Source organism: Esox lucius, chromosome 2, assembly GCF_011004845.1.
Source record: "Esox lucius isolate fEsoLuc1 chromosome 2, fEsoLuc1.pri, whole genome shotgun sequence".
Lineage (NCBI taxonomy): Eukaryota > Metazoa > Chordata > Actinopteri > Esociformes > Esocidae > Esox > Esox lucius.
Window position 1 is genome coordinate 39,428,059 of NC_047570.1, and position 13,700 is coordinate 39,441,758.

The 13,700-nt window shown below is 43.2% G+C and overlaps 1 protein-coding gene across 5 annotated transcripts in view; it reads left to right on the forward strand.

Moving 5' to 3' along the window:
- Nucleotides 1-13,700, forward strand: part of iqsec1b (IQ motif and Sec7 domain ArfGEF 1b) — a 136,462-nt gene that overhangs the window by 103,458 nt on the left and 19,304 nt on the right. For 4 of the 5 annotated variants that reach the window (XM_029113622.2, XM_013136012.4, XM_029113623.2 and 1 more), the window contains 2 exons: nucleotides 10,998-11,280; nucleotides 11,887-13,262. In XM_029113622.2, coding sequence (XP_028969455.2) covers nucleotides 10,998-11,280; nucleotides 11,887-13,262 — 1,659 coding nt within the window. Of the gene's footprint in view, nucleotides 1-9,602; nucleotides 9,683-10,997; nucleotides 11,281-11,886; nucleotides 13,263-13,700 lie in introns of those variants that run through there. The other variant, XM_029113633.2, reaches the window with a different exon arrangement.

The window sequence follows — 13,700 nt, forward strand, 5'->3', positions numbered from 1 at the left end:
TGATGCTGAAACAGATGTATTGCTACAGTAGAATAATATGGAAACATAGAGATGTAATGCTACTGTAGAATGATACTGAAACATAGAGATGTAATGCTACAGTAGAATGATACTGAAACAGATGTAATGCTACAGTAGAATGATACTGAAACATAGAGATGTAATGCTACAGTAGAATGATATGGAAACATAGAGATGTAATGCTATAGTAGAATGATACTGAAACATAGAGATGTAATGCTACAGTAGAATGATACTGAAACAGATGTAATGCTACAGTAGAATGATCCTGAAACATAGAGATGTAATGCTACAGTACCATAGTGAAACACTCTCCTGTTTGTGTATGTTGATTAGATGGCCTCACCAGTTCAATGTACATGTACAGTTGTACATTTGCCAAAACAGTACTATAGAAGAGGGCCCAGTTAATAAATGAATTAGAGTATTATAGACAAGGGCCCAGCTATTCATTGAATTACAGCTCAACTAAAGGTTTTTCCATATCCTGTTTATACAGCTACTTTGCTTTGGGTGTATTTGGAAAAGATGTGTGTTCAGATCTATGTTGGCAGCGTGATGAGATTGTTTCAGCTGGCATCAGTGAGGGTTTCCACTGAGCTGTATAAAGATTACTACCTAGTCATTTAGGTCTATCCCCTAGGAACATTAGAATGTACAGTTGGGTAGCTCACTTGGTACACCTAGTCAAACCCAGTTGCGAACCGTGGATATTGGAGCTAGGCCCTCAGTAGCAGAAAAAGTTCTGATGTCATAAATAAAGATAGAGAACGCAGATGCCTGTGTATACAGAGCATGACTTGAGACCTTTGTTTGCAGAACAATGTAGGAGAAGCAATTTGATTCTCTTAGAAACAGCAGATGTAAAAAACTGTTTCAAATATTGATAGCAGGAACCACGTTAGAAGAAAAAACAGTTGTGTTGTTTGAAAGAAACATTTGCCAAAACAGTCACTCAAATAGTGGTGGAATAAATTCAACCACACAACTACTCACATTGTTTCAAGACCACAGAAAGTATATGCTGTCAGAGAGAAACTTGTATTTGATGTCCAGTATTCAATAAAACAGTGCACCACAAGAAATGTCATGTACTCAGCACTTCCTGTTGCAATGTCATCACCTTTGTTTTTGCCACACAACTAGTTGTCCAACGTTGAAACAATATTTTATACATTGTATTCAAAATGATATGAACGAGAGGCCAACAAAAAGCAAGCTATTGATGAAACAAAAGGTCCACTCACCATTATGATTACCATTCTCCTGTCTTTTATGAAATGGATAATGGCAGGTTCATACTGCTTGTCTTTAGATTTCTTATCTGAAATGTAAAAAAAAAATTATTGAGATCAAAGCCAGGGCTGACAACCGGGCCATCGTTACATACACTCACTGCAAAAAGCTAGCCAGCTAGCTAGGCTCAAGCGTGAAAAAAAACAGAAGACTCGCTATTGGCTCTGAATTAGTGATGTATACTTAGGCCCTCTAGAAAGACTTGAGGTGTCATACAATTATCCCACCTATTACAAGACAATTTGTGATTGGTTGATTCTACTGTCATTACAAAATGGTGCTGTAATTGTCAATTACGCTGGCTAATGGGTTATATTCAAAGCCTGAAGGCCTAGCCAATGAGCGTTGAGCACAGCTAGATAATTTCTACAAAGATATTACCAAAGAAATATTTATTTGGATATTAATCCTTATTTTTCCAACACAAACTGAAGAAATTCGATAGGAAAATCATTGCAATTAAGACAAGAAATATATAAATCAATGAAAACAAGTTGCAAATTATTGCAAGTATATATATAGACTTTTATCTATGCTTTCTCGAAAGGACGTAGAGGGCCCTGACGGTTCCCCACTGGTCAAACTTTGTTGTTTTCCAGAAGATTTTGTTTGATTGCTGGAGCGTGTAAGCGGAGCCGGCCAAGAAGAGGGAATGTCTCTTACTGAGTTAGTGACTGACTGGCTGACTGACCCATGTTAAATAGTGTAGTGATTAGAGATGCAGCCTGCCATGCAGGGGAATGGTGTTTGAGCCTCACTGCAAACAAAACTAATTACACATTAGGATTTGTTCAGGATAGACAAAATCTTTGCTGGGTACAACCTTCAGTGGCTGCGTTATATTATGCCTAAAATAAAACTTTACGGTAATATTGTGACTATTTTTAGTGGACTTTTGAAGTATACATGCATGCACGTTTTTTGGGGTAATAGCCCATAGATCACTAGCCCTTGTGCAGTAAAAGAGGAGGGGTTTACACAATTCTTTCGTCTTTTCACTCGACAAAATAGTCAGTTATTGTCACCTGTATTGATAGTTATTGTATCAATATCATTCACAAATGAAAGAAAAACAAACGTTGTTGTGCCATTAAATAAAATAGCTTCTTCAGTCTCATCTTCAGTCTCGTAGTCTAGTAGTGGGCCTATTACTGGCTAATAAAAGCCATACAGTTCATAGATGCTGTTTGTGGTGGGAGTAAACCTAATAAGAAACATTAGTCAGTTTAACACAATGATCGATGGTGTCTAGCTAAATATTCAAACTTGGCGTGATGTTAATGCATGACAAAAGGATCTACTGTCGAGATGCAAATTTCTGACGAGGTAGTATGTCCCAATCAGTCCCAGTGCTGGCATACTAGCTTACTATAAAAGAGTACGTACTTTACCATCTTCCGCGAACTACGTACTTGTAGTATGCGATTTGAGATTCAGCCAATGCTTTCGATTTTCTTGTAGTTCACGTATCGTTGTGGTTACCTATTCAAGGCCTTGTAGTCCTAACCTTTAATGTTTTGGCCCTGGTTCAATTCCCTCCACTTAGTTCTAATTTTTGTCTCTCAGAAATATTTTTCCACTTATTTATCCACAGTCGTGGCACAACAATATATATCCACTCTGTAATTCCATGAATTTCATATATTTAAGAGAATAATTGTATTATGTGACCATTTTACATTTGTATTTTTTTGTGACTGGAGTCATTTTTTTCATTATAGGTGCTGTATAGCTATTAGCTAGCCATCTACAGTAATCTTTTTACAAGAGAACACTTTAGTTCCGTTAATAAATGTTCTGTTATCCACGTTGTTTCAGCAAAAATTTAATGACTGAGGATTTTTTTTTATTCCTGCTGTTTAAAGACAGTTGGCCACATAGAAAACTCAAGTTGTCGATGGAGTGGTCCTGACCTGATCTGTTCTGGAGGTGTTGCCCACTAATACAAAACAGTGTCCCGTTGACAAACACTAGTCAGTCTGAAAGAAGGGAGAGAACAGACAGACAGACAGAGGATGCAGACAGACAGACAGGCATATTGTGTAGCACAGACAGACAGAGGATGCAGACAGACAGACACAGGTCTGTATTCACTGGTCAGTGATACAAATACTGCCCTCTCTGATGGAGTTTAGGGAATCTTCTGAATCATGTTAATTTCGTGCCTATCACAATCTCAACTCTCTCAGTAGAGCAAGGGATTGCAAGGTTGTTATTATGTGCTCTATTAGAGGGATTCACTGCCTTGTGGACTGTTACTGTGTGTTTACAGAGCAAATGAGATAAGAATCAACAGGGCTACTCCAGGATTACTAGGGTTTTCTGAGGATATACAGGCCTACTCAGGGATTACTAGGGTTTTCTGAGGATATACAGGCCTACTCAGGGATTACTAGGGTTTTCTGAGGATATACAGGCCTACTCAGGGAATATTCAGGAGATATCTGAGGATATACAGGACTACTCAGGGATTACTCTGGAGATATCTGAGGATATACAGGCCTACTCAGGGAATACTCGGGAGACATCTGCTCAGCTTTAGTGCTGGAACTTGTTTCTAAAGCTGTTTATTTAAATTTAAATCCAATGCCAATCTGTATTTTTGTATTATGTCCTGTATTTTGTCTTTGTACATACAAATATTTGTATATTGAAGTCACCCCCGTGACCTAGCTCCTTCTCTCCTGATTGCTCAGTTTGGCCAGGCGGCCATCTCTAGCAAGATTGTTGATGGTTTCAAACTATTTCCATTGAAGAATGATGGAAGCCACTGTGTTCTTGGGTACCTTCACTGCTGCAGATTTCTTTTGTTACCCTTCAGATCTTTGGGCAAATATGCTCAACCTAACTGCTTGTTAAGAGGGTTTTTCATCTAAAGTGGCATCTCACAAATACTTCCTGTCTGGCACTAATTGCTAACCAAGACCAATCTCAAACTGACTGTCTGCCTGCCGCTGGGCACAGATCTCCATATAACTGTCTGTCTCCCAGTGGGGCCAGATCTCCATATAACTGTCTGTCTCCCAGTGGGGCCAGATCTCCATATAACTGTCTTTCTCCCAGTGGGGCCAGATCTCCATATAACTTTCTTTCTCCCAGTGGGGCCAGATCTCCATATAACTGTCTGTCTCCCAGTAGGGCCAGATCTTCATATAACTGTCTGTCTCCCAGTGGGGCCAGATCTCCATATAACTGTCTGTCTCCCAGTGGGGCCAGATCTCCATATAACTGTCTGTCTCCCAGTAGGGCCAGATCTCCATATAACTGTCTGTCTCCGAGTGGGGTCAGATCTCCATATAACTGTCTGTCTCCGAGTGGGGTCAGATCTCCATATAACTGTCTGTCTCCCAGTGGGGCCAGATCTCCATATAACTGTCTGTCTCCCAGTAGGGCCAGATCTCCATATAATGAAGATTTCTATGATTATTTAATTGGGATCTGTAGAGAATACAGAGTAGAAATGCATTGATAGAAATATACTATTTTACAGATTTTTGCAATATGGACTACATAAACACATTATTTGTATTTGGAGTGTGTGTGTGAAGACTCAGAGACTGCTGCATGTCCAGTTTGAGGTCAGAGGTAATCCTCACTCCGTGTGGTGGCTGAACATGTGCGTATTCCCTCTCTCCCTGGTCACACCACGTGGGCAGGATCTCTGAGCTTACTGGGCAGGAGTCCAGCCAAACTGCTTTCCAGTGCTTGGGAGGGAGGGAGGGTCCAGGGAGTAGACATTGGCATGGGTGAATGGGAGTTACAGCTAGAAGATCAATGATAACTGTCCCACTGTCCCGGTCAAACCCCAATCAAACCACAACTAGCCCCAATCAAATTTCAGACACTGTTTTAAATGTGTTTTGGTCATCCAGGGCGTATATAAGTTGCTATGCTTTAGGCATCTTTAAACAGGTAACATTGTTATGATCATTGAAAAGGTGTGTAATATAATTCAGCAACATGTGTAATTACTGTGTACATTTTGAGCCTAGAACCCTTTTAGTTACAATGCAGGCTGAGGTCTACCAGTCACTACAAACAGCATCATAAAAGTTAATCATTTTCTTTTTTTTCATGTTTTAAACTGATAATGTCATGATAATGCCTTATAAATTATCTTTTTGTTGTCATTTGTGATTGTTTTTCTTAATGTATGACTTATTTCCATTCAACCCTATGATAATACTTAGTATCAATCCTTGGGAGAGATTAGTAGAAGGATGCAGATGGAGAGAGAGAGAGAAAGAGAGAGCGATACCATCTGTCAGTCTGTCAATCATTCTGTCTGAAGGCTCAGTCAACATGACAGGAATCTGTCTAGTTTGTCTGGGTTGCTCACATAAGGAGTTGACCTATCTACAATTCTAATCTAATGTTTCAAACATCATCTTGAATGTTTATTGTTTCAATGTAGGATGCTATCTGTCTATCATTCAGAGAAAAAAGCAAGTAGGCACATCTGTTTAATTGGTTCTTGATTTCCCCAGAGCCCACGTCCCACAGGGGCTGCTCTGAGATGTGATTGATGTTCCCTCCAGTGTTCAGACCACTCACTCAGATAGATGATATTGATTCTGCTTGATAAAAGAAACTACTTTAGATTGTCTAAAAAACTAATTTTCAACTACAGTTTTTGTGTGAGAAGTCATGTCAACATTCACTGTACATGGTCTAGACACTTTCCTCCACCATCAAAGAGGGAAATATGCTAAATCTGCAATAACTAAACATTAAACAGTTTCAAAGTGATAAAGGCATTTTAGATTCAAACGCTTGCTCATACAGGTACATGTGTTCCATAAGCAGTGGCTTGGCCCTGGCTGACCCATGAACCGGGCCCATTTATTCAGAGCATTTTGAGCTCATAAGACCATGTATGATCTGATAGCAAGATCCCTCTGAGGACCTCTGTCAAATGCTTGACCGGACGTTTGAGTTTCTGATATCATCTTTAGAGGACCTCCTCCCAGTTTAGAGGATGATGCCATTAAACTGGAATGCGTTAAATGGGAAGGGAGATCAGTCATGGTGTGTTATATAGTTGGTAGATGGTCATGGCTCGGGTTAGATAGATGGTACAGAGAGATGTGGTTCAAACCTCCTCAGGAATTTCCCTGTGTTTATTTAAAGCATAGACACTTCATTTGATCCTCAGCTGCTGCCTAGTAGAATATAATAATAACTATTTGTATAGCACTTTTTGTACAATTACACAAAGTACTTTACAAACAATAAAAATGTAAATGCATTAAAATAATTTAAAAAATATATATACAAACATATAAAGTAGTAAGTAAAGTAAAGGTAGTAAGAATAATAAAATATAAAATCACAATGATAAAATATTCGTTAAAGCCATCTTATAACAATTAATTTTTAGGTAATATTTAAAAGAATGCACTGATGTAGCATCTCTGACATTCTGTGGTAGGCTGTTCCAGAGTCTAGGGGCCATATAATAAAGACCTGGTTCCCTTTAGTTTTCAAGCTAGACACCAGAACAGCCAGAAGTCCTTTTTCAGCTGATCTGCGAAGCCTAACAGCGCAAGTATGGGTTGAGCATGTCACTAATATAATCAGGTACCAGACCATGTAGTGCCTTAAAAGTGATAAGTAGAATTTTTAAATCTACTCTGAAATTCAACAGAAACCAATGTAAAGCTGCCAACACTGGAGTCCTTGATTTAGTCTGGCAGCGGAATTCTGTACAACTTGGAGTTTACCCAGGGACTTACTGTTGAGGCATGTAAATAAAGCATTACAGTATCTAGGCGAGATGAAATGAAAGCATGTATAATATGATGGTTAGATCACTGGTGAACTACAAGTTCAGTTAAGAAATGACTGTTAGGTGACATGGGACGTAGAAGCTCTATTTGAACAAAAGACAGCTTATTCTGTATACTAGAAGAAACGTCTTGAACTCTGGTAGCGGCAGAATATATAAGGAGCCTGAGAGTCATCCAGCCAGGTAGATGGAGGTAATAATATAACTCGAGCCGTCAGTCAGACTGGCTCAGTAGACTAGAGGCCTGTCTGTCAGGCAGGCTGCCTGTCTGTCAGTGTATCTACAGCACAGAGGTTCGTGCAGTTTGATTTAGCAGATCCATGGGTGTAGCAGCTGAAGTGTTAAAAAAAGAGATCCCCCTCTGACTTTCAACCACCCAGATCCTCTGTGCTATTAATAACCACACATGCTTTCCTGTCCTTTGTGGTCACTAGTCAGTTTTTACTGGTACGGAGCCACTCCTTACTGGTCCCTAGCTACTTCTTACTGTTCCTTAGCTTGGAGTTTACCTAGGGACTTATTGTTGAGGCATGTAAACTAAGCATTGCATTAGTCTAAGCAAGATGAAAAAAGCATGTATCATTTTGTCAGTGTCCTCAAAAGATAAAACTCTTCTTGTTTTGGCAATATTTCTAATTTGGTGAAAGCATGACTGCACCAGGTTTTTGTGTTTTATTCAAAAGTCTGGATCAAAGAAAACCCCAACATTTCTGGCTACAGGTGTAATATTTATTGCTAGAGATCCTAGAGCCAACCAAACTTAATCCGAAATAGATCAGGGGCCAGTAATAAAAATGTTGGTTTTATCAGTGTTTAACTGAAGAAAATTATTGGACATCCAGTTTGTAATGTCTTCAAGGCAAGTATGCAGAACACACAACTTGCTTGAGTCATTTGGCTTAATCAACAAATACAACTGCGTATCATCTGCATAACAATGAAAATAAATAATAAAAAAGAATAATACTACCTAATGGAAGCATATATAGAGAAAACAGGATTGGCCCCAGGATGGAACCCTGTGGAACACCTCATATGACAGGCACAGAGGAAGACATAGAATTGTTAATGGACACTACAAATGCTCTATTTGACAGGTACAACTTGAACCAATCGGGTGCAATCCCAGAGATCCCAACCCAGTTTCTAAGTCTGTCAATTATAATGTTGTGGTCTATTGGTGTTGAAAGCTGCACTAAGATCCAGTAACAACAAGACTGAACATTCTCCAGAGTCAGCGTTCAACAACAAGTCATTTGTAACCTTAACAAGAGCAGTTTCTGTACTGTGTTTCTGACGAAAGCCTGACTGGAATTTCCCAAAAATAAGATTGTGTTCCACCACCTGTAAAAGTTGCTTTTCAACAATATTGGATAAGAAGGGCAGCTTGAAAATTGGCCTGTAGTTATTTAAAACAGGTGTCAAGAATAGTTTTTATTAAAAGAGGCTGAACACATGCTGACTTAAAATATTAGTCCCTAGCTTGTCCTTACTGGTCTTTGGCTAGTCCTTACTGGTCCCTAGCTTGTCCTTACTGGTCCCTAGCTTGTCCTTACTGGTCTTTGGCTAGTCCTTACTGGTCCCTAGCTTGTCCTTACTGGTCCCTAGCTTGTCCTTACTGGTCCCTAGCTTGTCCTTACTGGTCTTTGGCTAGTCCTTACTGGTCCCTAGCTTGTCCTTACTGGTCCCTAGCTTGTCCTTACTGGTCCCTAGCTTGTCCTTACTGGTCCCTAGCTTGTCCTCTCTGCTCCCTAGTTAGTCCTTTCTGGTCAGTACTCAATCCTGTTGAGCCCCTCCCTCCCCGTTCTCTGTCCCTCCCTCCCTCCCCTTTCTCTCTCTGTCCCTCCCTCCCTCCCCTTTCTCTCTCTGTCCCTCCCTCCCTCCCCTTTCCCTGTCCCTCCCTCCCTCCCCTTTCCCTGTCCCTCCCTCCCTCCCCTTTCTCTGTCCCTTCCTCCCTCTCCTTTCTCTGTCCCTCCCTCCCCTTTCTCTGTCCCTCCCTCCCTCCCCTTTCTCTGTCCCTCCCTCCCTCCATCTCCTTTCTCTGCCCCTCCCTCCATCTCCTTTCTCTGCCCCTCCCTCCCCTTTCTCTGTCCCTCCCTCCCCTTTCTCTGTCCCTCCCTCCCTCTCCTTTCTCTGCCCCTCCCTCCCCATTCTCTGCCCCTCCCTCCCTCTCCTTTCTCTGTCCCTCCCTCCCCTTTCTCTGTCCCTCCCTCCCTCTCTGTCTCCACTTTTTCTATCCCTCTGTCCCTCCTTCCATACTACCGACCCACAGGATACCTCTCCTCAGCCCACACAGAGTAGAGCAGGGTGAGGGCTTCCAGGGGTAGAAGCCAGAAGAAGGAAAGCTAGCTTCCAACAACATGCTCCCTTTTATGACGGGATTGGGATTAAGATATTACACTTCTGCTGAGAGTTTGTCTGAAGTTGCTGTTCTATTATGGGGATGAACAGCCAAAGGAAGCAGAGAGCAGGGACATGAGCACATGTTCGTTTTGATGGTAGTGTGCTTCAGTCAGCAGACTGTCTACTGTTCTGTACAGCCCACAGAAGGTGGTCACTAGTGAAACTGGACTTTTGGTAAGATGTATCAAAATAACTGAACAATGCTTCTTCTCTTGCATCCAGAATTGAACTGTAGATATTATTTATCATGACTGGTCGTGTGACGAGACTGTTGGGTCTTCAGTTCTTGCTGTAACATTAACATGACTGGCTCGAGTTAATACAGTATTAAAAGTACTGGTTGGAGTTGATACAGTATTAAAAGTACTGGCTGGAGTTGATACAGTATTAATAGAACTGGTTGGGGTTGATGCAGTATTAACAGGACTGGTTGGGGTTGATGCAGTATTAAAAGTACTGGTTGGAGTTGATACAGTATTAAAAGTACTGGCTGGAGTTGATACAGTATTAATAGAACTGGTTGGGGTTGATGCAGTATTAACAGGACTGGTTGGGGTTGATGCAGTATTAACAGGACTGGTTGGGGTTGATGCAGTATTATACAGGACTGGTTGGGGTTCATACAGTATTAACAGGACTGGTTGGGGTTGATGCAGTATTAACAGGACTGGTTGGGGTTGATGCAGTATTTTACAGGACTGGTTGGGGTTGATGCAGTATTTTACAGGACTGGTTGGGGTTGATGCAGTATTTTACAGGACTGGTTGGGGTTGATGCAGTACTAACAGGACTGGTTGGGGTTGATGCAGTATTAACAGGACTGGTTGGGGTTGATGCAGTATTAACAGGACTGGTTGGGGTTGATGCAGTATTAACAGGACTGGTTGGGGTTGATGCAGTATTAACAGGACTGGTTGGGGTTGATACAGTATTAACAGGACAGGTTGGGGTTGATGCAGTACTAACAGGACAGGTTGGGGTTGATGCAGTATTAACAGGACTGGTTGGGGTTGATGCAGTATTAACAGGACTGGTTGGGGTTGATGCAGTACTAACAGGACTGGTTGGGGTTGATGCAGTATTAACAGGACTGGTTGGGGTTGATGCAGTATTAACAGGACTGGTTGGGGTTGATGCAGTGTGGAGCAGTGGGACAGAGGACCACAGGTCTAAAACCGGTGTGATGTAGTGGGACAGAGGAGGAAGAAGTTGTGACGAACCAGCAGTGTCACATCCGTACTGTCACTCAGCTGGTCCTGATTCTTACTAGGCTTGACAGTTGGATGGGTGGTGTGTGTATTGGGGAGGTCAGCTCAAAAGAAGATCTTCAAATAATTCAAATATTCAATGTATTATCCAGGTGCAGTTTTCCAAGCAGGCCATATAGCAGGGTTTCCAAATATCTGCTTACAGCTGAATATGGTTCTGGATGGTTCGTTTATAGCACTGTGTCCACAGTGTTCCACCAGATGTGTTTCTCTCTCTCCAGTGTGGAAGGTGAAGCGGCATGTCGTGGCGACGTTGGGGGGTCGTTAGACCACTACAGTCGTGGCATTCCTCTGACCCACGGCATCCATGGTACTGAGCTCGACCACTTCGACGACGGACATCTCTACAGCCACGTGGTGTTGCCGGGACAACCACGGCCACGTAGACTCAAGCTGCAGCACAGCCAGTCCATCATCCGCAGACAAGCAGAGGAGGAGGCCATCAAACGCTCCCGATCCCTGTCTGAGAACTATGAGCTGTCAGCTGACTTACAGGACAAACAGGTAGGATGCAAGACACAGTAACACCCCTGACTAGAAGATCAGGAATATAATGAATAAACATCATTCTGGTTTTTTAAATAATCCTACATTTTCTACATGACAAAAAAGAATTGCAACTTATATAGGTCACAAAATGGCAACTTATATAGGATAGAAAATGGTAACTTATAAGATCCCCAATTAAAGACAACCCAGCGAAACTGCCTCTAATTGGGGACCACCCAAAAACATAGAGATGCCGGTTAATGATGGACCTGGTTAATGATGGACCTGGTTAATGATGGACCTGGTTAATGATGGACCTGGTTAATGATGGACCTGGTTAATGATGGACCTGGTTAATGATGGACCTGGTTAATGATGGACCTGGTTAATGATGGACCTGGTTAACAGACTTGCAGTTGACCTGCCATGTTACATGTTCTCTAATGTCTTACAACTGGACCATCTGAATGAGTATAAAACAGTGTAGAATGTATCATGCCAGGTATCGGTTCCTCGTTTGAAGTATGGAGAAACATGCAAATTCACTGATTGACTCATTTACTGACTGACTGTCTCATTTACTGACTGATTGTTTCGCTGACTGCTGGTTCTGTCTTGCAGGTGGAGATGCTAGAGCGTAAGTATGGAGGCCGTTTCATAACACGCCACGCGGCCCGAACCATTCAGACTGCCTTCCGCCAGTATCAGATGAACAAGAACTTTGAGCGGCTCCGCAGCTCCATGTCGGAGAACCGCATGTCCAGACGCATCGTCCTGTCCAACATGAGGATGCAGTTCTCCTACGAAGGCCCAGAAAAGGTTCAACACTCCTCCTACTTTGAGGGGAAGCAGGTGTCCCTCACAGACAATGGAACCAAACACCTGGGGGCCTTGGTCCAATCAGAATGCAGTGCAGACCTGGGGGGCGTGGTCCCTGTTTGTATGAAGTCATCTGAGGAAGCCCAGAACTCTGACTTCACTGATGCTATAACAGAGCTGGAGGACGCCTTCTCCCGGCAGGTCAAATCTCTGGCAGAGTCAATAGACGATGCGCTGAACTGCAGGAGTCTTCATGGGGAGGAGGGCGGGACGGGGGAGGTCAGAGTGCAGGGAGTGAGAGGTCATACCGACCTGGACAGGGACGAGGAGTCAGCGTCCTACCAGACCAAGCCATCCTCTCACAGCAGCCTGGAACGCCGCAAACTGGATGAGATGACGGCGTCTTACAGTGACGTGACTCTCTACATCGACGAAGAAGAGCTTTCTCCTCCTCTTCCTCTTACCAAGTCCTTGGAGCGACCCTACTCTCACCCGTTAGTAGAAGAGCCCTCCTCCACAGAGTCTGAGCTCCGTCTGCGCTCTCACTCCTCCTCTCAGGACTACTGGTCTCTGGCTCACAAGGAAGACAAAGGTCATGTGTCAGACACTTCCTGCCGCAGCACCCCTTCCCTGGAGAAGCAGGAGCAGAGGAGCGGGGTGGACCACCTCCCGTTGCTGACCATTGAGCCGCCCAGCGACAGCAGTGTGGAGCTCAGTGACCGCTCTGACCGCTCCTCTCTGAAGAGACAGAACGCCTATGAACGCCAGCCCAGTAATCAGACGTCCAGCCCCAAACATCCCCCTCCTCACCCGTCTTCTCACCCTCCTCCTCACCCCCACGGTCTGCCCCCTCGAGGACCCTCCCGGGATGAGGATGCCCCTCGCCACCGGCCGCGCCCGTTAGAGGCCCATCTGGTGATTAACGGAACGGCTAACCGGCAGAGCAAGTCAGAGTCTGACTTCTCGGATGGAGATAATGACAGCATTAACTCCACTTCCAACAGCAACGACACCATTAACTGCAGCTCTGAGTCATCCAGCAGGGACAGCCTTAGAGAACAGACGCTTTGCAAACAGACCTATCACAAAGAGACACGTAACAGCTGGGATAGCCCCGCCTTCAGTAATGACATCATCAGGAAGAGACACTACCGCATTGGACTCAACCTGTTTAACAAGTACGTGAGGCAGTGAGAGGTGCACACACACAATCGATCTTATACACACGCACACCCTCACGGCCACACACACACAGAGACGAACTGATCGCTTTTCTCAGAATTGGACAGTAATCTGTAATTGGTAGCTATAATCAGTGAGGGGTGATTGCCATTTCTATTGATCACGAAATAAATAGCAAAATCACACAAATCAAAGAATATTATTATTTCTGCGGATTAGGACCTACGTTAGTGACAATTGTCTTAACTGAACTCTGGCTGATGAAGTGAACAACTAGCTGGCTGACTATCTAACTGAATAGCTGGATGGCTGGCAGGCTAATTGGAAGGCTGACTGGCAGACTGACTAGCTGAGTGACTGTCTAGCTAATTGGCTGGCTGACTCGCAGACTGAGTAGCTGAGTGACTGGCTGGCTAATTGGCTGGCTGGCTGAC